The following is a 24,425-nucleotide window of genomic DNA, read 5'->3' as shown; positions in this document are numbered from 1 at the left end:
AATAAAATGAAATATTTGCTCTCACAAATGCGATTGCAGAAATCAGTTTGCGCGAATTATTTAAACATACAAGCTTCCGTTCAGACGCAGCGATTATTTGCTCGCGCAAAATATTTTACTGTGTAAACAGGGCTTTAGGTGTATTACGTCGACGAACGTCGTCGGGCGACGATGTTTCTTTGCGCGACGCGCCGCCTTGAGGCGGCCACATTGAGAGAAAAAAAAGAAAGGGGGTTGGAATCTGTTGCATTGTAAAGTTTATACCGTACGTCTAAACATCGTTGATTACTTTAAGTCCGTTATTAATCCTAAGACTTCTAAGTAAGACACACACACACACACACCATTTTCCGCGCGGAGACCGCGTCCGCTCCCACCTCCCCTGCCTCTGTACATTTCTTCCGTGCCGACGGAACAGAACGTCTAGTCCCGGGGCTTCTTAAACTGGGAGAATTTGGGAACCGCGAAAATATCGATCAAGTAAAATTATAAATATATCAAAGAATTACTTGAAATTAAATGTTATGTTGTATGTTTATTTTATGTATCTACGTATGTATATAACCGGGATCGCGCAAAATTTTCTCGAGTGAAAAGAGGTCGCGAGTAGAAAGAATTCTATAGAAGCCCTGGTATTCTAAGGTCTAGACGTCGACTGCGTGTCTCTCCTTCGACGATCGGTTTCTATACCGTTTAAAACCGGTATCCTTCTTCGAATGTCGCGCACTTTTAACTTAAGACTCGCCAACTATTTCTAATTCTAAGCGCTCGATCCCGCCCGTTCGCTTGAAGACTGTACGCCCGTTCTTTTTATGGACTTTCCTATCCGGCGACACGGGTCCACACTGGTACCCCCGTAATTCGACGATTTGTGGGGGGAAGGAAAACAAAAAAGAAACGTGACATTGGGTGTATTCGCTGTTAAAGGGGTTAGGGGCTAACGATTTTCTTTCACGACTGTGTTCAATCAAAGGCATTTCCATTGTTGATGATTCACCGGAGGAAGAAGTGATTATCGTATGTTCGTTTGTAAGGTGTATACTCACGCGAAAGTTTATACGTATATTGATAATAGAAAAATAGTGTTTTAATTCGACTGATACCGAACGAATGATAGTCGTATTTAGTAGATTGAGGTTGATGTCCTTAACGCGAGTTTGTCTTAATATTACAAGGGAGATAATTAATTTGATCAGCTGTCTCTGTTGTACCTATTTCTTTTTCGAATAGACTGAAAAAAAAAAAAAAACGACGACGAGACCGTCTTCTCGGAATGAAAGTTCAAGGAAATATGACTCGCCTGAAAGGTACAATACGAGAACGAGATATGTTCCGTGTCGTGGTGAACGTGTTAAAAGAGTTTCCATGGCTTGTTCCGGAGATCGCGAATATCGACGGAACCAGATGTACAGATATTCGACAAAATATAAGTGTTCATTCGGAGACGTCAATAATTGTTTACCATTATTGACGGGCATAGTTTAGCATTAAATTGTTGGACCTGTTATCTCACAGGCTGAGACTGTAATCGTTAAACGTTTACTGCATCTTGTGTATTACTTCAATCGATCTGACTGACTAATCATTCTTGAATCTATGGATACGCGAAAACAATATTCGAACGTAATTCTGGTGTTCCGTTTCCTTCGCGTATCCCTTCAGTTCAGGAAAGATGTTCAGGTTACATACTCCGTTTCTGACGAGGTATCGATCTCTCAGCTACAAAATGATATCAGAATCATCGATGTTCGAAAGCATATCGATCACGTTGGACTCGAAGACAAAAGAAACGAACAGTCTCGCGCGCGCGAACTGCAACGAATCCCCGAGCGTTCTCCTCAGACTGATTTCGAAAGTAAAAATAAACGCGTTTCTAATGTATCGTGTTCCGCTGGGCGAGAAGTTCCGAAAGTTCCGCCGACACTGCCATTCCGCAGGCAACACGAGTGTGCCAAAAACCAGGGCCGACCACTTCCTATTTCTCGGTAACAATAATTTTACGCGATCTCTATCGATCCATAGGATAACAGCATTTTTTCGATGTATTTTAAAACGTGTTTACCACGACCCACGCTGAATTCGATGAATTTCTTTTTTATGAAACACTATATATATATATATATATATGTATACACACCACTGTCCAACAGTTTCGAATCGTCACCTAGTCTTCGATTCTGTTCCAATTTCATTGCTATATAGGTACACTGACGGTCAAACTCGGTTTCCTCTAGAGGAAAAAGCAACGTAGGGGTAAGGATCTTCTACCGCTAGACAAATTTATTTCAAATACAGAAATAAATGTTAAACCGAATGTTAATTCGGCATAAATTTCAGTAACTCCGAGACCAAGTGGTAGGAGGTGTCTTTCCCTTACATCACTATTTCCCCTAGCGAAAGCAAAGTTTACTCGTGAGAGTAGATATTAACAAAAAAAATTATTTTCGCCTACTTTTGTCACAAGTGCAAAATTCTTCGTTCAACGAATACATATTTTCATGAATACATACTCCTAACGAATAACATATTCTTACTAGAGATTTTAAAACACTTGTTTCATTTGCTGAACACTTTTTTGTTGAACGACACGAGACCCTAAACTTTGGACAATGGTGTATAATTCAGTGACAGCTAAGTTCCGGAAAAGTGTGCGCGACACTGCGAAGACGAGGGCGTAGGTATACGTATATATAAATTTATATAAATATATATAGATATATATATGTACTTAAAGCGCGTGTATGCGCATACATTATGATACGTACATGAATGTATATACGAGAAGCACGTCAATCAAACTCGTAGAGTTTCGATTTAATTTGTTAGGGCCATATACGGCGGGATGCGGGTATCGTTTATGGGACGATAACAAAGAATTTTTGTACAATTTTTCTTATGTCACCAGCCGCCGACCAACGTCCGCCGTAAAACGACGACTGCGTACGATTTTACCGGGTTCTTTCGGTATCCGATTGTTTGTTTGTTTTTTTTTTTTTTTTTTTTTTACCACCGGGAAAACCTGGCTCACAAAACTATACTTTAGAATAACTATAACAGTCGGCGAAGATTAATTTTTTGTCAAGGCAATGAACGCTTGTTCGTCTTCTTAATAACTCAGTGGTGGAATTTTTTGTTTGTTTTTGATTTTTAATACATTCTCTTCGTGTTCGGTTGATTAAGTTCAATATGTAATCACTCGGTTAACAGATTAAGTTGGCCAATAATTTCGTGTCTGATGAAGTATTAAGAATTCAAAATACATGATTCACTTGACAATGACAGCGGATACTTCACGAAACTATTTTATCTTGTATATACATAACGTAAAAAATAAATGTATAGCACTTTAAATCTCTGAAGGTCTTAGATTCCGTTGAAAGAATACTAATTTGGGTATCGAATATCATTTTCGGTCAATATTCGATCAGTTTGTACAACTCGATTGGAAGCGTTCGTTGCCTCGATCCATCAAGTCTTCGCCAAAAAGACGTACTTTATTTGAACTCGAGTTAGGAGCCAGGGATTTCTCGGACAAACGCGACCCTACCGCCACTAATTTTCCCCTCGTTAATCGTTGGGTCAAACAATCGAGCCTCGCGATGCTGCGAACGGTGCGTTTTAATTAAATCGGTGACGTAACTCGCAACATCTCGAACTACACGTATACACTTGACGACCTGCGTACGCACAATTGATCATAAACACGCGGATCTACGAAGAAAATTAATGTAAGGTCTACGATAGTGTTCGACGAATATGAAAGTGTTACACCTAAGTGTACATGAAACTCTAAACTATGCTGAAGAAATACTACTTTAACCCTTTCAGACCTAAATTTTCTTTTAAGAGTAAAAGAAAGTATTTGATCACATATTTTAACTTGGTAGACTGTCTAGATAATATTTTGTTTGTGAAAATTTTTTTTTCACATTAAGAAAGGAAGTTTATTATTCAATTTTGAATTCACTAGACCCATTAAAAACATTCGAAGCATGAAAAAATTCAAATTTATAAGAAAAATATGTACCTGCAGCACACTGTACCTAAAGCTTGGTGTGAAACTGTAAGAAACCTGATGTACACAAATATGACCACCAGGGTTGAAAGGGTTAAAAAATCAATTGAACGAGAAATTTAGCCAGTGGCATCGATTTATTATCTGAATCTCGATTTTATTGACTTTTCCGTCTTCGTCGTATCAGTTTCCATTTTCCTGTTCGATGAATTTGCGGTTACGTCACTAGTTTCTCCGCGTTCGCGAAGGATCGAGGACGTTGGACAATGAGCAAATCAAACGAACAATTATTACTGTAACTATTCTTAGCCTCGTTGTAAAAAAGATACGAATAACAAATTGAGGAGGTCACGGTGCGAATGTGTGGGTGTGCCTGCGAGTCAAGAATTCGACGCTGTGGCGTATGTGGCCAGGCGCGAACGAGAAACACGCCAGATTGTCGGTCATTTTCCTTTTTGTCACTCTCACGGGGGATAATTGGACGTGGTTGTGGCCCACGGCATGAAATTGTATTAAGTCGATGGTACGGCGTTTCGAAGCATTGCGTCGATCGTAGAATCGATCAAATAAATTGATATCCTGTAAAGTATTATAAAACACAATTCAGACTCCGACCGGTGTTTCATTTCGATCCCTCGGAAACGTCTCGAATTGTGGAATTTCTACTTATAGGAATAACGAATAGATTGAAATACGAGAATTAGTAGTGGTTTAAGTTTAATTTTTTAATAAAAAAAAAAAGAAAAGAAGAAGACACATAACAAATGCACACTGTTGTCGAGAAATGGCATATGGGGGGATGAGAAAAATTCGACTTAGTATCCAGTTAGTTCGGCGAACGTGGAATCCATGTCGTCGCAGATATATTTGTATTTTTCTTTTTCTCGGAATAGAAAGTCTGGAAAACGAACGATCATGAATTTCCAATAAAGAAACCGTAGAAAAATGGAAACGAATGAGATGCGTTGGTACCGTACCTTCTCTCGCGTCCAGTTCCTTCGAAAATACCTTCACCATTTTCTCAGCGATGATCGCCCTCTTCTCGGCGGTCTTCAGTTTCGCTTTCAGCTCTTTCAACTGCAATTTAAATTCTTCCACCCTTTGATTAGCCTAGGACAATCCGAAAATGATTCGAAATAAGAATCGAAGAATATTTTGAGCCATTTGCGTGGCACGTTACCTTCTCCTCCGATACTTCTAGAGACTTCAATATGTTGCCAACAATAAACAATTCGTCCTCTCGTTCCATGATCTTCCTACGAATCATTATGTTTTCTATTCGGATCTGCGCGTATTTTCGTTTTGTTTACTCACGCCTCGCTCGACTTCACTCGGTCCTCGGCGGCTTCCAATTCATCCTCGACGAAAGCTAATTTCCTCGAGATCTCGTCCGACTTCGAGTCCGCATCTTCGGCAATCAGTCTTGCTTCTTTCAATTGTGTCATCAGTTGGTCCATCCTTTCCTCGTCTTGCTTGCTTCTGTTCTCCAACACTTTACAAATACTGCAAGGAACAAGTTTTTACTCGAGCCTATCGATAAATCATCATAAGAATAAAGATCATAAAGAAACCTGACTTTCCCCCACTTTTCTAGTATACAGCACATTTTAACTTTATTGTTTCTATTTTGATTGTTAGTTAATATAATTGAGAATATGCGGATTCATACGACTAACCGTTTTGCATCCTCAGCGGTTTCCATCGCCTGCGCCAGTTTCGTCTGTGCCGTCAGACGACGTTCCTCCGATTTCTCCAAATTCTGTAGACACTGTTGCATCTTTCTGTTCAGAACTGCCAGTTCCGACTGCGTCTATTACCGTCAAAACAAAAACCAACAACATTCCGATAATATACTGTCTATACAATACGATACACTATCTCTTTCTTTCTGGTCAAGATTTCTGATCGACTTGTCCAGCTGTGCTTTGCTCAGCTCCAAATCACGTTCCATCTGCGCAAATTTCTTCGCCAATTCCCGAACCTCGTCCTTCAGTTTCTCTTCCCGCCGATTCGCCTCTTTTGCCTGTTGATCGCACATGTCTGCCCTGTCCATCGCCAGATCCTTCTCGATCTTTAGTGTCTGCAGACGTTTCTTGATCGCGTTCATCGTTACGTCGATCGATAAACCGATTTCTTCAATGAGGATGCCTCTATCCAGGTGAGAAAAATTCGATCGGAATAAAGCTTTCGATCGAGATACCTTTGTGACAAACGAAACTTTTCAAGGTTGGTCGAATTGCTATTGAAAAATGGATTCTAGCAAAAGTATATCATATACGTGAAACAATGTTTTATAATAAACTAAATTAAAGTAATTCATTTGTTACGGTATTTAAATAAACCGTCGTAACAAGTGACTTGACTCGATTCCTGGGACACTTTACCATTCGCCCGATAATACACTTTCGAAAGGTATCGTTAAAATTCAAACACTCGAGCACGTTTTACAGGACCTTAACTTTACTATTTTTCATAGGGAAAACAATGATTTTACGTACTGTCGTTCGAACGAACAATTTTTTTTCTGGAGACTGGTTCCTTGCGGGTCTTTCAAAGCAAAGCTCGCGGGTTACTGCACTCGGTGACCGGCGAGGACAATGCTTTATAGACACAAAGAAATGCAAAAGAACCAAACAGTCCGTTTCTTTAGTTAGACGCAAACGGATTTCGATTCACACGGAGGTCGACGTTAACGGGTACAGAAATTTCGAAATGGCCGCTGGTAAAATCGATCGTATCATCATACGTAATTGCAATTTTTTAATCGGATATAATCTTATTATCCATAATAAATATGAAAAAAAATCTAACTACCGCGTTGTTATAGAAACTACTATATAAATTATCAATGAAAAATGATCAATACTATAATGAAAATAATTCATCCATTCCTATTTTTTCGTTTGAATATCTACGTAAACGGTTACGTTAATCTGTTAAAGGCCATGAAAATATAAAATTTTAGTAACTTACGTTGACAATTCCTGTGAGCTGAAAACAATTCGATTTTTCTGTATTTAACATTCTCGGAATGAATTTTTTCAATAGGTGTGAAACAATCGATAAAACAATTTTGAATGTATTTTTAAATACCGTTTATTGAAAATTCGAATTCGTTATACAATGATAAAAAGGGGGGCGCAGAATCGTGCTTGCTTTCAAATATCGCGATCTCCTCTTCGAAATCTCTGAAAGAAAAATATGTGATCTATCGTTAATTCTATTTTAAAGAAAAGAAAGAAAGAAACAAGAAAGACTATCGTTTCTGAAAGAATAGTCGGGGATCGGGGCAGCGCCGAGCGGGTTAAAGTATTATCAAAGCGTCAAAGCGAAGCGAAGCGGCGATTCAGCGGAAGCTACTCTGTCCTCGTAATAACGAACTAGCGATATCCATTGTTTATTCGCCTGTTGATCCGCGGAATTAGTGTAGCGAATGGATTCACAAAGCCCCTGAATTTTTCCGCGACACGCCAGAAACGAGTATTAGTCGCGCGTAGCTGATGGGCAGACGACGACGCGAGGTCCGAAGCATTTTGGTGGCCATGTTAAGTGTAGCAAACAAGCGAAAGGAGCACAGAATATAACAAAATAAATGAAACTCCGTCCCGTTCCGGGACTTTAATATCCGGTCATTTCCGCGAACGTGGCGTCCATGTCGTCGCAGACCGCCTTGTACTTCTCCTTTTCTTCTCTGAGCTCGTCTGAAACAGCGAATCGACGATCAACAAAACGGTACATAATTCTTTTTAGTTTCATGAACATCGAACTCTGTGTCCGTTGATTTACCTTCTTTCATGTCCACCTCCTTCAACAGATTCTTCACCGTTCTCTCGGCGAGAACAGCACGCTTCTCGGCTTCCCTCAACTTCTTCTTCTGCTCCTTCAGTTGTACCTTGAAGTCCTCTACTCGTTGGTTAGCCTGAATCAAGGAGATTTTAAAATGTGATCGTGTCAGTTGGAGTAAATCGATCGAGCACGTTCAACGTAAAGCCAATTACCTTCTCCTCGGATACTTCTAAAGACTTGACGATATTCTGCACGATGAAAAGCTCGTCCTCTCGTTCGATGATTTTTCTGTTGATTTCGATTCACGTATATGTAAAATGATATTCCGCTGGTATATCGATGAACTAACATAAAGAAATTATACAAACGCCTCGCTGGTTTTCACACGCTCCTCGGCCGCCTCCAATTCCTCCTCGACGAAGGCCAGTTTCCTCGAGATCTCGTCGGACTTTGCGTCCGCGTCCTCGGCGATCAGTCTGGCGTCCTTCAGCTCGTGCATCAATTTCTCCATGCGTTCCTCGTCGAGTCGACTTCTGTCCTCCAACACTTTGCACATTCTGTAAATAAAAAAAAACATTAACGTGCCCCGTTTCTCCAGATTTATTTTCACTTGCGTGTCGAATCGATTGCATCTCTTGCCGAATAACAATCGCGGCCTTGATTCATGGGTTAGATTTCTTTTAGATCACTTTAGTGAACTAAATTAAACAGATTGGACTATATCGGTCTAATTATTTCGAACACAGTATATCTACTTCAGTTTCGCCCTCAATTACGAAAGAACATTTTTCTACAGTAATATTAGATAAACATCGGTTCGCTACTAGTTAATTATAACCATAGAGAATTGAAGAAAAACAACTAAACGTTAACTTCCATTTCCGTAGAAATTACAGTGATAGCCGAAAATTAAGAGGAAAATACTATCGTTATGAACCTTTGCGCATCGTCAGCGAGTTCTGTCGCACGTCCGAGCTTCAACTGAGCAGAGAGACGTAATTCTTCCTTTTTCGTAAGTGACGCTTCGATTTCCTGCACTCGTTTCGTCAAAGTGGTACGATCTTGCTCCGCCTGTTAACGCAATTCATTAATTACACGCGCAATCTATCCTCCTGCCACTGAGAACAGTAGTGCGGTATTAGGAATCCTTTTAATCGACGAAATACGTATAGCGATAGATCGATAACGGAAACTTTTAATTGATTCGGGTTGTGTTTACGCACCCTGGACCAAGATTTCTCGCATTGCTCCAAATCGGCGGTGGACTGCTCCAAATTGGTCTTGGCAACCTCGTAATCCCGCTCGAGCTGGGCCAGTTTCTTCTCCAGATCTCTCAGGTCGTCGTTCAGCTTGTCCGCCCGAAGATTCTCCAATTTAGCCTTTGTCTCGTTCGTCTCGACCTTTTCATTCGCGGCGTCCATCTCCATCTTCAGCGCCGCAATCTTCTTCTTTATCGCCTCCATGATGACGATTGGTGTTTCTCGCCCTTTTCAAACAGTTCTCCGTCGACTCCTCGAACCTGATCAATTCAGAGAACTCGTTAAAAACACCGAGAAAACTCTAGGGGATCTCTTGTTCAGCGTTCGTAATTTTGACAGTAACTACCAAATTTGTTATCGAAAATGCACACTTATATAAATAGTATAAATTGCAAATAACTTCACTGATACAGACTCTCATCGACACTATATCGGGAGGATAACACCCACCGATACGGTTGACCAGTCTGACCACAACCGTACCGTATCTACTGCTAAGTGGGATGACGAGGAAAAGAAGAAAACGGAAGTAAATGTGATCGGTAACGTCTACTTGCTTCACGAAACAAGGTCTAATCGTCATTTCGTTTTACGAGAGGCAGAATCGTGGGCCGAATTTAAACACCAGAGCACTCACTTCACCCTTTTTTTTCGTTCGTAACTACGGAACGATATTAGATGACGCACCTTATCGGCGGCCTCGATGCTTCCTTACCAGCGAATAAACAACATTTATTTAATAACAGACACGATCCAAGGTGAAAAAAAAAAAGACAATTAAGAGTTAAAAGGGGGACAACACTCACTGTAATCGTCGCGATGATCCGCGATGAGAATGCACAACCGGATGCCTTCGAAAGCTAAGCTAAAATAAAACGAAACCGGCGTCGCGGGCCTCCTCGAACGCCTCGATCCAATCCAATTCTATAATTGCTTGTCGCCTTGTTGGCCGTCGTCCCGATTTTATCCCGGCTCTTCACTGGTCGATTCCTCACTGACTACCAACGAAACGCGATCTCCACCTCCCTTATGCTATTCTCGGATCGAAAGAAGAATTCCGTTTCTGTTTCCTGTCGGCCACGTAACCGACTCTTCACGGTAAACACCATAGGACACGAGATCACTATCATCCTGTTCTTTCACGGTCTCTCGAGAATTTTGTATTTCTCGACAGGTTCACTTTTGAACGTTTGAATCTTCCCGCCACGGTAACAAGATCCTATCGATCAATAGATCGATGAGAACCGCGAGGCGCTGTAAACGCGGGCAATTGATTATTGCAGATAGAATACAAATGTTTAATAGGAATTATGATTTTGTTCATTAACTTTCTTATTTCGTGTTTAACTTAACTACACGTAAACTACACTTCAATGACAAATGTCACATTCGACAATTTTTCTAGGAACTTAAACTTACTTACAAATCAACATGGCTTTATTGATACCTTTTTTTACATAAATTAAATTACATTCGTTCTTGAATTAATATATCCTTCGTCCTTTGCATATAAACTGAATGATTTTGTAGAAGTTGACACATCAATGAAAATTGAACAAAATTGACACAACTTTCATTCGTCATTTTGCAATGTTTAATTTCAAAGCATCTCTTTTTCATATAATCGACAGTACATGGTAGAAATTTACGGTGCTACGTTATATTACAATAATTTTTTTAGAATATTCTCGAAATTCAGGAACATTCTTAGAACGCTAGCATGATAAAATTGATTTTGATTGTAGTTTTGAGAATGCAACCTTCTAATAATATTTATATGTATATTATTTCGAAATATGTATTTTCATAGTTTACATAGGTTGAAATATTCTCGAGCAAAAGTACAATATCAGAAAGGAAAATTTCCTGTGTCATCAACATTCTTAGTATTATAAAAACTAGAAAAATGTAAACGCCATTAATCATAACAAAATCAGAAAGTCTATTTTCCTATTTTTACATGGTATAAATAACAGCAACCTTAAGTAAGTCTTACAATGTCTTCCTCCGCGAAATGTCCCTTTTGCACAATTCTCATACAATTTTATTTCATCCTAATCATAGGTGTTGAATTGTTTCTGTATGGTACTAAGCAAAAGCTGTAGAACACAAATACTAAAGCACATTAGGATTTGCAACGTTGTTTTGTAATTGATCAATGATACTGATCAATCTAAAGATCTAAGAAGCCAGAACATTTTTACAATTAAACGTACACAATGTAGAAAACAATTCCTGACGAAAGTACATAATATTTCAAACATAGTCTAAACATCGACGTGTACAAATGTAAGATGAACACAATGCGTGAAAAACACAGGCTTCGAAGTACAAACTTCAAAACACAATTCAGTACTTCTAATTCGTATGATTCAAGTCTGTATTAAATGTACAGTATTATATATACATATTAAATTCTCATTTTATAAGAAACATGTAGAGTGTGTAACTAACAGAAGTATCTTCAATACATTTTATGAGAACAGAATTAGAACTAATTATTCTAAAGACAGTTTCTAATCGAAGACACTACGTTTGTCGTATTCATCTTTAAGTACATATAAAGACCCTCTCATCCTTAAACGTGTACTAAATATTTGTCATGTAAAGTAAGAATATAAAGCTACTTAACACACTATACTTATGTAGTATCAAGTGGATCAAATTAATATAGAATACATATATTCAAAGAAAGTTTTCCATGAACAACAAAATTTCACTTATTCTTATGATATATACCCACGCGCATTTTACATGACCAGTGCGCTGTATATAATATTCTTGTACTTACGAAACATGAAAAATAATATTAAGACCAATGCATAATCTACTGTGAAACGTTTCGATGAAATAATCCGTCACATTCTAAGTCTCAGCTTGTTGATAAGTGCTTCGCTTAAACAGAAGGATCAATTTAGGAGAACTTAATAGAGAAGCATTTGTAACACTTCAATAGATATGATGAGCAAATGTTATTTATGGCACATAATAAGTACTTCAGGAATGTTGATTTAGTAAAAAATACCCATTTAGGAATAGAACTTCGTCGACAATTGTACCCAAAAAGCAAAGAATTGTGCGAACTGCTTCCACCTTGCTTTTCGCGTAAATAGTTCCTAAATACGATAGAAGTTAAAAAGCAGCGCGTATTGACACTGAGTTTTTGGCAAGATATAGTATATATGCGTATCAAGAAAAGCCTTCAAAACAATATTAGTATCAAATACGAGTAGTATCGTGTTATATAGTGTGTAAATGCATTAGTTTGTGGGCCACGCAAGTGCATACACATCAGTTAGAATTATTCTAATTGAAATTCATATAAGAAATCTGTTCTAGCTATTCATACCATATAGTATCACAATAGAAACGCTTACAAATAGTTCACAATCAGGAAAAAACGTTAACTTTAAGAAGAAAAAAACTGAAACATCGTTTAAATATATATTCTCTCCAGTAAAAAATTGTTTACTTTAAACCTAACGAAAATATAGAATTATAAATATTCTTTTATACTAACAAGAATACTTATATTATAAGAGCTCGTACAGAGAAGATCCACAAATCCATGCAACTTATGCAATCTTGTATCATATATGTATCTGTGTATGTGTATAGATATACAAAAGAAGTTTGTGCCGCTTAAAGTGCTTGTTAATAAGTTGATATAAAAGTACACATCGGTGCGTGTGCATTTCAACATACCTCTATAGAAGTACACATACAATATACTAGTAATGTACATACTTAGGTTTAAAGAACAATGCAAAATTTATGTTGGGCGGAAGCGGTGACGTAATAAGTCTATCAAAAACCACGACGTGGCCAAAAATTTTCATCGGACATGCCTTGTTTAGAAAGTATTAATGCACCATTGATAAGCGCAGCATTGTCATCTAGAGAGATTAGATCCCGTTTCAGAGTCAATAGCTGTTGACAATATATACGTTGGCGTAAATGAGAGCAAAAGATGCACAGCATCTTCTCTATCGAGGGCCCGTAATTGCTGTATCAGGGAACCCACGGAACAGTCCGCACCTGCAGTGTTCAGTAATCTATAAGGGAAAAAGAGGTAACATAAAGTATAATTCAAATATATTGCATCAAACAAGAATAACCCCGGTGAACATTGGTTGGGTTAAAAAGACGCGATTAAGTGTTAAAATTACATTTTTCACTAAAATGTAGTATCAATTTCATTACAATTTACTAACCTTAACGTTGGACTGTCCACAGTACTATCCAGCTGTGCAACTCGATCTCCCAAACCGAGTCTCACCGCGAGTAAACACCAGTCTCTTCCATGACGATCAGGAGGATCAAGCATTTGCGCTAACCTTCTTTGTACAGCAGGTTTTATATGCTTTACGGGTTGTTTTGGTCCAGGAAGACAATTTTCTATTAAAGGTAAGCCGCAACCCACGATTTCCCATACCGTTTCTTCTTGACCGTTCAAAGGATTTGTAAGAACTGCCTCTTCAAGACCTTTATCTATTAAAGATGATATAACAGGTGCTGGTTCCCAAGAATGTACAACCTATCATCGTACACAAAGTTTTATGGAAAATACTTTTAATTATTCGTATATAATAATTTTATCGAGTTATTTAACTCACTTCATCGTATTCACGAAGTTGACTAGGACTCAACCAATGTCTTTCGAGTAACATCCCTGGAGCGACTAACTCAATTGTCGTTTCAATAGAGTCGATGATAATGCTTAGAAGTGCAAAGCATTGGGCACTAGTACCCCGTGGCCCGCGTACTCTTATCTCCATACAACTTTGTTCTTCTTCTTCGAAAGTTATAATACTTTCACAAGGTCCAATACACAATTTTGATCCTCGCCACCACTGATATAGATCGGAGTTTGATGGATCCCAAGACTGAGTAATTTTCCTCAGTTGTGCCTGTATAATACCACATCACTGTTAATAGTGTTCACTAATTTAACATACAGAAATAAAGTAACAACCATTTATCGGGAATACATACTTGCAAATGTGGGAATATTGCAATTAAATGATACAAAGCTGCTTCAGATGGAGCCAGACGAAGACCTGTGTGAGGTAATATATTAGAGCATGGTTTCCATGGTTCCCATAATCCTGGTAAACGCTCGACAAGGTTCAAGCAGGGTATTTCATACTCCACTTCGTCGTCGTCCACTTCACACTGCCATAGAAGTAAACATATTAATGGAATTCATAACACAATATATTGTAAATTAGATTAAAAAGCTTACCGGAACACATAAGTTTACTGCTTGCAAAGCTTGCAAAGCTTGACTCGCGGGACACGGAGAGCGAGCCTGAAAATCTTCCAAAGCATACACTCCCGTAGTACGTCCTCCAAGACGTCCCCTCTGTTCTGGACTTAGCTGCCAATTTATTACATCCTGCCAGAACCATTCTGGACTTAGAACTATTAGATTCCCGGGAAGAAGCATGCATTCCCCTAAATTCTAGAAATTGAAACTTGTTTATCATACTACGAATTGAACTGTAAGTCAGCACTATAGCACATGTAATACCTGTAATTGTAATCCAAGGTGTCTACAATGTTCTAAACAAACTAATGGATTAATTTTTCTCACTTCCTTCAAAAATTCCTCCTGTGTAAATATTACCGGAGGTACCTCTAAAGTTTGCACATATGCTCTCCAAGATTCAGCGAGACCAGTCCAGACTAGTGCGCTCTATAATAAGATTTTTGGAGTCCTTAACGATGGAATACAAGAGAACAAAATATGAAATAATACACTGATGCAGAAAATATATACAAGAGTAGTTCTTTTTTTTTTTTTTATTGCATTGGACAGTAGTGCATGTATGTATTAATGGGATAAAGCGTTAGAGCAATTATTAAATAAATAAACAGCTTCATAATACACATCACTTATCAAAGGAATTGAGAAATAGTTCGACCTGTTTATCAAGATTCGCCAAGGGCACGTACGTGGCCGCAGCCCGCGGCGTGTCACGTCGGAGAATACTTTCTGCAACTTCCGGTCCTTCCTACATCATGCATTGCATGCAGTAAGGCTGATGTTAATAAATGTTAATGACCAAATAATCAGCAACTAAAATATATGTCGTTAGTAAATTGATCATGTGACAGAGTGACAGCAGATATGTATAAGAAAGATCATTTTCAACAATATTTTCTTTCGTGTGGGAATGTGCTTGATATGAATATCGCAAATAATTAATTGAATTGGGGAAATTATGGAAAAAATATTACTTCCGATTAAGTCGGTTACTGGTACATATATATACGTATGGAAATCAACCATGCATCATGAATGACCATGGATTACTGAATCATAACTTGAAACATAAATAATTGCATGGTTTTTAGGAGTTAATAATGGTTTGTTCAACATAGTATTAACATTGCGGGACTTGAAATCAAAGAGACGTGAATCTTACAAATGTAGTTGGCGCTATGCAAAATGAAATGACCCGATTCTAATGAGAACCGTTTTGATAATGTTAATGCACACATTTATTGCATGCTGTACAAACACTGGCGTTATATCCCTGTAAAAAAATGTAGAAGTATAATTATGTACACGAACATATTCGGCTTGAACCTGAACCATTCGATACTCATTATATAATACACAAATTTTAACGATACATCATCAGATTTTCTAGACTGAACAAGTTGCTCGTGCAATTAAGCATGATATGATTAAAGACTTCAAAAACTTCCCGATATCAGATGACATTAATCTGAGCTGAGACAACCAAATATAAATTATATCCAAATAAATACGTTTTATATTCTAGAATCCCACTTCAGATTAAGTATATGATTTTGTCTTTTTCTTAATCCAATGCTATGTATGCCGACATGCAATAGTTTAGTCCGTTTAGTGTATTTGAAAAATTTAGTACTTAATATTCGGATAATAAATTATAATGAATATGATAATAGAAGCTAATTTCAAATACTTAAAAAATTCAAAATTTGGAATTAAAAGAGTCGTGACAATAGTCTTTTGTGTGTTTTGGATTCAGTGATAGTAAAAAAAGTAGTTTGTATTACGCGTAATAGCATGTAACGTGTGGAATAATTTCATGTAAATCATATAATAACTTCACCTCTAGAAATTCCATCCTTGCATTATTCAAGTATGATCTTAGAAGTTTCAGACCGGGACTAGAAGGATTAGTTGCATCCACTGCGACCATTTGAGGATCATCCCCCAAAATCGATGTGAACTCTTTTAAAAAAGGTAAAAGTGGTGCAAGAGGGATACTAGTATTCGAATTTGGAGCAAGTGGTTCTGGTGCATAAGTTCCAACTAAGATTACTTTTACGTCACTATATTTGCCACCAAAACCTGTTACAAAAAGATGTTTCAAATGTAATTAATACATACAATTATGACTGAATGATATTATAATTTGTTGATCTTACCAAAATTAGTTGATGCAATACGATCGGAAATAAATTGTAGCCAAAATTTTATTTGCTGAAGTTGTACAGTTAGAGGTTCTCTAAGACTGACTGTTATAAGGTGTACTGCAGGTTGTTGAAAAGTAAGCACATAGTGATAAGAGGCTAGAAACTCCTCGCGTCCACATAACTCCCAAAAAACACATTCTCCACCTTAATAATGAGAGTCATAAACATCGTATATCTTTAACTGTACTTATGATAAGACGATATTGAAAATTCATTATCCTCACCTACATTGCCCCGACTCCACTCTACTCCTTGTGTACCTTCATATTCACTATCACTATATTCAAAACTAAGTGAACCATGCTTGCTAGTTACATCTAATTCAATACTTGGTTCCCTCTAAATATTAAAAAGGTTACTTTTAATAAAATACTGAACTTCACTATTGGTACAATAAGAGTCCATATGTGTTCAACTACATTTTAAATACATGAAATAACTACCTTCGCTGTATAATTCTGACTTCTTGATCTTCTAAAAAATCCAAAACTAAAAATACCAGATTTTAAAGAATTTATTAAAGATGATTTTCCTGATGCACAATGTCCTAAAAGTCTTACATGTAGACGATCTATTGGTCTATGTGTTGGTTGCAACTGTTTTATATAGTTCTCACGTTGAATGGGCTGAAATTGAAATTAATATTAATAGAGCCCAAACACAGAGGTTTGAAACATGTAGATTTTAATAACATACATTTCGAAGCTTATCTAGTAATGACGCGATATCGGGATGTCCGTACTTAATTGCTGTCACGTCCGCTCTGATTCCACGATTCGTTTTGTCAACGTCGCAACCAGCAAGGCACAAATGTCTAACGAGATTAATGAAACCGTGTCTAGCAGCCACATGTAGTGGTGTTAAGCCCTTTTCATTGGGTGTATCCAAATCTATTCCACTCTCTATTAAAAATGTTACCATTCCCTCATCTCCTGCTTCACAAGCTATGTGTAAAAGAGTGTCTTCTTTCTGTTTAAAGGAACATGACTGTTTATATCCTACTTATGTTCAACATGATTTGAAAGATATATACAGTAGTACAATTCTCACAGAATCTTTTACGTTCAATGGTGCTCCTTGAAGTAATAACTGAGACACAGCCTCAACACAGCCTCGTTTAACAGCACTAATCATAGCTCCACCAAGACCTTGAGAGGCTTCCGATTCCTACAGAATAACAAAAAGATACAGCTGTTCAGTTTTATAGTATCCTATACATATTGTGCTTTACCATGCCACATAATGAATACTTTCTGAATTTTCACATATACGTATTAATAACAATATTACTGTAAAAAAAGAAAATTAAGGTACATATGTTCAGTAAAAGAATATATGGGGTTTAACTTAATGGTGTATATTCTGTAGGAAAATTGTACGTATGATATATCTATACAGATGATACTAACATCAGTTACGCGATGTACATAAATAAACATTATTTCGTGAGAAATAAAAAAATAATGTGATCGTAAACAAAAGTTAGAATCAGCCCTGGCAATTATAAAGGAAATTATAATATTGCATTCAGGAACAGACCGTGAGGATCCAAGGATGTTTAAGGCACGATTCTGCAGTCCCTCTTTCTCTGGAAGTGAAATTGTTCATTGTTATTTCATTCTATTTCAAAATCTACTTATAAGACTCAACACTTATTATGAATTCTTTTTACTTACTTTGGATCCTTGATCAACAAGGATCTTATGAAATCTTTGGCAATTTCAGATACATTACTGAAATACTCATTGTCAAATTGATATTGGCATGCTGCAACATTTGTATAAGTTTCTTGTTTATCTTCGCCTAGAAATGGCGATGCACCGCTTAAAAGAATATAAGTTAAAACACCAACTGCCCAAAGATCAGTTCCCAAACTGAGTGGTTCATAATTTACAATTTCAGGAGCAACAAACTCAGGTGTACCAAATAGTGCTCTATGTTCTGATCCAGGTACTAATCGATGCGAGAGACCTAGATCTATGTCAGAAATAAAGTACATGTACTTTCTTTACATACTATCAATGTATACAGTGCAGTGGCAAATCACCTATTAATTTTATATTCGGCATTGGTGGAGGAGTTGATAAAAGAATATTTTCAGGCTTGATGTCTAAGTGAGCAACTTGATGTGAATGTAAGTGACTAAGTGCCATTAAAACTTGACGAACCTACAAAGAAGTATCATTAATGCTAAGTTTATTATCAGAAATATGTAGGTATTTTAAATAAGGTCTACAAACCACATGTGCAGCTTCTAATTCACCAGATGGTACCCAATGAAAGAGCTCCCCCCCAGAAATTAATTCCAAAAGTAAAACAACAGTTGTGCCTGTATCTACAACTCTGTGCAGAGAAACAATATTTGGATGCCTTAGTCTTGCTAATAAACCTGCTTCTCGAGCTAAAACAGAAAATTACTAGTTACACACGAGAAAAATGAAGCAATCTAAATTAAAGGCTCTTTAAAATTAAAAACCCAATATAAATTAATATAGCTACCAATATCTGCTGCTGCCACACCTCTGGCAACTCTTCTTTTTCTCATAATTTTGGCAGCAAATAGCTCCCCTGTACTTAGTTCCATACATTTTCTTACTATCGCAAATTGTCCCCTATAATTTACAAATATACAAGTAGTTTGTGACATACAAATTTATTAATAAAAAATTTTAATTCGGTTGAACTTACTTGCCAATTTCTTCCAATAATTTATAATTTTTTTCAATTGGTTCATGATAAACCTCCATCAATGTGTCCCACTCAGGGCCTAATTGCAAAAGCAAATTATAGTACCAGATAAAAAATTCTATTCATTCGCATTAAACAACGGTAATTACGAGAATAGAATTAGTAATTAAAAAAAGGTAAATCTTCGTGCACAACAGTACATGTACTTGATTTTTATACAAACAGTTCACGTAATAGTATCAAGAAAAAATTAAATATTTGTAAATGTTTTTTTACTGCAACGCAAGAAGAATAGAAAAACCTATATTTCTTTTATATTTCTGTTACCAATTCACGGTAGTACACGATAGTATTCATTCCTTAAGAATCGAGATCCAGAATGAATCGAACACGCAGACACCTGTCAATCTCGTAGTAAACAGATATGAAAATCACTTCCGTACGCACGTAACCACGTGGATACATTCTCGTTAATGCAAGATTAATTCTGTTTTAAAAACATAAACCATACAACTCGTACGTCTGAATTATGTCGAGTCGCGAAGAAATATTAAACCATCTGCCAGCGTTGACAGAGATATCAACACGATAACGCGTAAGAGGATTGAAAAAACAATCGAAAGGAAATCGGTCTTTACCACCTTTCGTAGTTCCCAATTGGCGAGACGTGCCTGGCATCATCTCACGTTCATGCTCATCGTTCAGTCTATCCGAACAGTTTCAAGTTTCGCAAAGAGCCGTTACGAAAATTGTGTCCCATTCGTCGGCCTTCACTCATGCCGGCCACCCCACACACACAATCGATATACCTGTGTCGCGTGAAACGCCACCTTCCTCAAAATGCATCGCAATCTCATAGAATATAGAACCTTCTCTAATCCTCGGGACCGCTCTTGATCCGTTTAATCCACGCATCGTTGATTACTCTTGCTAATCATGAGCTGTTTAAAAGATCTCAGAAAATGTTATTCCTTTTCCGAATGTAGCTTGAAATCCTTTTTGATCCACTGGGGTTTGTTTTGGAGTAGATCAAATTTTCTCAAAAAATTCCCTTCTATCTAATTGGAATAAATGATGTTCTTGGATATCTATTCTTTAGGAAGGATATAGTTAATAAAAAAGAAGTATTTTCGCTCCGTAAATAATGTTTCTCTAACAAAAATACTATGATGCTTGTTCAAATTTGATTCAAACTACGTTTTTATATGATTTTAAGTTACAAGGTATATAATTCAAATTTGAAATAAGAATAGTCATTATGCAAGCGATTAGGGCGTAAATAGTAACAAATGAAAGATCATTGGAAATTTTATATTTATTTTATATTAAATCTATCTTACTCATGACTCATAAGACTTGAATTAATCCTGAATATGTAGTGGTTCCTCAATAACAAGAATTTCGTAATTTTACCTGTTTGTAAATGTAGTATTTCACGGTCTCCGTCCAACACATCATTCAAATATTATTTGGGCTTTTGATTTAGAGAATAAATGTTTTAAAAAATCGAAGCTCATAAATGTTTCTAATTTAAGTCAAACATTGTCAAGCTACTATAGTTCCTGTCACAAAGCTATATGTATACTATTTACATATCGTTTAGACATAATGGAATATAAGTTGGTGAAAGTTTAGAACATTACATTTAAGTGGTATTGTATTATTTCAAGGCATATTAAACATATAGTGAAACAGTACTGACTGTAAAACACATTTCAGGTATATATACAAACCTATTCAATTTATTGATATCGTGAAATATATTTTTAACTTTATTGGAATCTCGTACAAAAATGCTATTAAAGCGATATCCGCAGAATTGATCACTATGGAATAATTGTAAACATTCTATGTATTAGTTTGTTACAATAAAGAAAGCATCCTGGCAAAAATAATACGTAGATAAATGCAATACATGCATCATTATTGAATAGCTTACCAAAGTAATTTTATTATATGAAAATGCATACAGACAGGCAAATGCTTTTTGTGAACATGAATCGAGTTTCAATGAAATCACTGTGGACATGAATCATTAAGTGTTAACGCAAATAAAGCATTTCGAGCGCAGTAAAAAATTTAGTAATTTCAATCCTTCATAGCTTCCTCTGAAACTTGTGCAGGTGGTGTGGGTTCATTATCTTTCTTCTTCTTGCTTCCGGACACAATATCATCGATTCTCAGTAGTAAAATAGCTGTTTCAATAGCTGTTTTGTATGTTTGCAGCTTAACAGACAGAGGCTCCCAAATACCACGTTCTTCCATATCTACCAATTGACCAATTTCTCCATCAATACCCCATGTCATACCTTCTGTGGCGTGTTTTGCACGAAGTGCAGTTAACGTTCTAATGGTGTTGGCTCCACAATTCTGTGCAAGGGTTCTCGGAATTATTTCTAATGCCTGTGCTACAGCTTTATAAGGCCACTGTTCAACACCAGCAAGTCTTGCTGCTTTCTCTGTCAGAAGTCTTGAGACTGCCATTTCCACTGCTCCTCCACCTTTAACAAAAAAACAATGTAATTGTAATATGATTGTATACCATAAATATTTAAACCGAAAAATATTGTATACCTGGTACTAATTTAGGTTCAATAAGAAGATTCCTTGCAACATGAAGAGCATCCTGCAGATTTCTTTCTGTTTCATTTAATACATCTTTACTGGCACCTCTCAGAATTATAGTACACGCCTTTGGATCTTTACAGTCCGTAATAAAGCAAAAGTAATCATCTCCAAGCTTTTTGATTTCAAATAGACCAGCTTTGGTACCAACATCTTCATCTCTCAATTCTTCCGTACGATTAACCACACTCGCACCACAAGCTCTTGCAATTCTGTTGATATCACTTTTCCTCAGTCTACGAATAGCAGTGATTCCAGCTTTCACCAGATAATGTTGAGCCAAATCTGATACTCCCTTCTCAGTGATGACTACATCAGGTTTTACAGCTATTATATCCTCGCAAATCTTCTTCACGTGTGCCTCTTCTAGTTCCAAAATCTTGGTAAAATCAGTATCCTTCAATATTTCTATATTAGTTTGTGACTCTCCCTTTTTGTACTCCAAGGGGCAATCCAATAAAATTATTCTTGGATCCTTAATGTATCGTCTCATTTTTGGATGAGTAACATCCTTATTAATCATTACTCCTTTTAAAACAATGCTGTCTTCAATAGTACCACCAGGAATTTTCTCCACCTTTGCATAACGCTTTATATCAATTTCTTTTCTACCATTTTCCTCCAGCATAACAGTATAAACTGCATCCAAGGCAATCTGACATGCTAACTCAGACCAACGACCAATGAATTTAGTTCCTACACATGAATTTATCACTTGAATCATTTTGCTTCTATCATTGCAGTCCAAGTCCATGCTGACTTGTTCATTAAGAATAACCACCATGTCTTCCAGAGCTTGCCGGAATGCTCTGATTATAACTGTTGGATGCATATTTTGCTCTAGAAAAGGTTCTGCAATAGCCAAAATTTCTCCCGCTAATACAATAACTGAAGTGGTGCCATCTCCAACTTCTTCATCCTGAGTTCTAGCAATCTCTATCATTGACTTTCCAGCAGGATGTTGTACTGTTATTTCGCGTAATATAGCATTCCCATCATTGGTCATGACTATACCTCCCATTGGGTCCATTAACATCTTTAACATTGCTTGTGGTCCCAGACATGTTCTAATGACATCTGCAATTGCCTATAGAAAACAGCATAACAGGAATTAATCTGTACCTTCATTTTAAATTGTAATAAATATTTCAATGCATTTATCTAAAGACTTATAAGGTTATAATAAAGAATTCATTTTAATACTGATTGTAATAAACAATGAATTAGTTACTTATGAACAAACTATGGATATTTATGCAAATTTGAATTTTTCCTGAACAATTTAAAGAAATGAAATAAAAATTTACTTCTTCTAACAATGGTTTTATTAGGAATAAAAGAAATATTTTTATTCTACTGTATTGTACTTAATTGAATCCAGCATAAATCCATAAAATTCGCAATCTAATTATAAATAAATTTCTCATTTCCGGTGTATAAACTGAACCGGAAATAATTGGTATTATTAGATATACAAGTTATAAATAGTATTAACGAGGTGTCCCTTAAAGAAAATACACGTGGGCGTGCCGACGATTCAAGACCATAAATGGTCAATCCACGAACCTCCGGTGTTAGTACTCACCTTGCCAGCTTGGATATTTTCCCTCTGAACTTTCCGGCCGGTATCCCGCTTGGTATTCTGACCTGCAATAATCAAAGCGCACGACATCGTAAGAAAAAGCAATCTTCCAGTTCGGTTTCTAAACAAACGAAATTCGACATCGTTATTGTTTTAACTTACTTAAAACTACGATCGGAGCAGCCCCTGGTCCGAACATTTTCCTGTGGTTCTTTGAATAGTTGAATATTCTGACAGAAAATGACACTTAAGTACACGCCTGACTTTTCCAGAAGAAAACGAGACCTTGCAATAATTGCTTAGAAATACGCGTGAGGATTCGTGTATAGTGGCAAAATGAAATACACTTTGTCAACGTCCAGTGCTGCCAACCGAAAAATAAACGTCTCCATCTTTGTAACCATATTTGAATATGCCTGGAATAAAATCACCGATAATTTACAAATCTTTAAATATTTGAATGCTCTTCGAATATATAAATTCATTTACTAGGATTCCTTTATTCGTACTTACAGTGAGCATTTCTGCGATAAAACACAAATTGAACTATATCCTGTGCTTCCTGCAGAAAAAGATACCCGAGAAACCGTTAAAAAATCAATTTGTTCAGGACGCTTTGATGAAGAGCCTCCATACATTTTAGTATAAAATATATTTAATATATTTAAAATTTTCAACGACTCACTTATCCCTGCTGTATTGTACTTTAAACCGCGCTTTTATTCTTAGTTTTTAGAAAAATCTTTGGAGGTCTGACTACAATAGCAACTCTACGAGACATTCTAAGTTCCATATTAGCAATCATGGAATATGTTTGAAATACAAGAAAGTTTGAATATTTCGTGATGCAACGTTATAACTGATATGATTTTGAAAGTTTTCGAAGGATGTTAACGCCAGCGTCAGTTATAACATTCTATCAAGCTGCTGTAGTAAATAAAATTCAGAAAAATTGTTAAATTGGGACTGAGTCCGAACGGACAAAAGTGGATAC

At 36.7% G+C, this 24,425-nt stretch overlaps 4 protein-coding genes across 4 annotated transcripts; all 4 read right to left on the bottom strand.

Annotated features, from left to right (window-relative positions):
- Positions 1-4,830: 4,830 nt before the first annotated feature.
- On the bottom strand, positions 4,831-6,122 carry LOC107187521 (tropomyosin-2-like). Its single transcript, XM_015575639.1, has 6 exons — positions 5,889-6,122; positions 5,692-5,825; positions 5,330-5,518; positions 5,196-5,271; positions 4,993-5,125; positions 4,831-4,913 (listed from the first exon to the last, which is right to left on the bottom strand). Exons 1-6 carry the CDS (start codon positions 6,120-6,122, stop codon positions 4,831-4,833), a joined length of 849 nt encoding a protein of 282 aa, XP_015431125.1.
- A 1,435-nt stretch (positions 6,123-7,557) lies between these two features.
- LOC107187583 (tropomyosin-2-like) lies at positions 7,558-9,264 on the bottom strand. The gene is made up of 6 exons (XM_015575708.1): positions 9,025-9,264; positions 8,739-8,872; positions 8,170-8,358; positions 8,014-8,089; positions 7,802-7,934; positions 7,558-7,716 (listed from the first exon to the last, which is right to left on the bottom strand). Exons 1-6 carry the CDS (start codon positions 9,262-9,264, stop codon positions 7,634-7,636), a joined length of 855 nt encoding a protein of 284 aa, XP_015431194.1. The 3' UTR covers positions 7,558-7,633.
- A 3,437-nt stretch (positions 9,265-12,701) lies between these two features.
- On the bottom strand, positions 12,702-19,987 carry LOC107187517 (death-associated protein kinase 1-like). Its single transcript, XM_015575636.1, has 20 exons — positions 19,863-19,987; positions 19,225-19,303; positions 19,036-19,148; positions 18,777-18,937; positions 18,584-18,704; positions 18,213-18,513; positions 18,076-18,124; positions 17,587-17,703; positions 17,233-17,505; positions 16,980-17,162; positions 16,761-16,875; positions 16,489-16,680; positions 16,170-16,411; positions 14,988-15,077; positions 14,594-14,758; positions 14,306-14,524; positions 14,056-14,235; positions 13,677-13,970; positions 13,275-13,597; positions 12,702-13,115 (listed from the first exon to the last, which is right to left on the bottom strand). Exons 1-20 carry the CDS (start codon positions 19,903-19,905, stop codon positions 12,953-12,955), a joined length of 3,423 nt encoding a protein of 1,140 aa, XP_015431122.1. The 5' UTR covers positions 19,906-19,987; the 3' UTR covers positions 12,702-12,952.
- Positions 19,988-21,072: 1,085 nt separating this feature from the next.
- On the bottom strand, positions 21,073-23,754 carry LOC107187515 (T-complex protein 1 subunit gamma). Its single transcript, XM_015575634.1, has 4 exons — positions 23,594-23,754; positions 23,435-23,496; positions 21,799-22,936; positions 21,073-21,725 (listed from the first exon to the last, which is right to left on the bottom strand). The coding sequence occupies exons 1-4, from the start codon at positions 23,628-23,630 to the stop codon at positions 21,313-21,315; spliced, it is 1,650 nt and encodes a 549-aa protein (XP_015431120.1). The 5' UTR covers positions 23,631-23,754; the 3' UTR covers positions 21,073-21,312.
- Between the last annotated feature and the right edge of the window lie 671 nt (positions 23,755-24,425).

Source organism: Dufourea novaeangliae, unplaced genomic scaffold (assembly GCF_001272555.1).
Source record: "Dufourea novaeangliae isolate 0120121106 unplaced genomic scaffold, ASM127255v1 scaffold89, whole genome shotgun sequence".
Taxonomy (NCBI): Eukaryota; Metazoa; Arthropoda; class Insecta; order Hymenoptera; family Halictidae; genus Dufourea; species Dufourea novaeangliae.
Note: the sequence above shows the minus strand (reverse complement) of the source record. Positions and strands in the feature narration are given on the sequence as shown.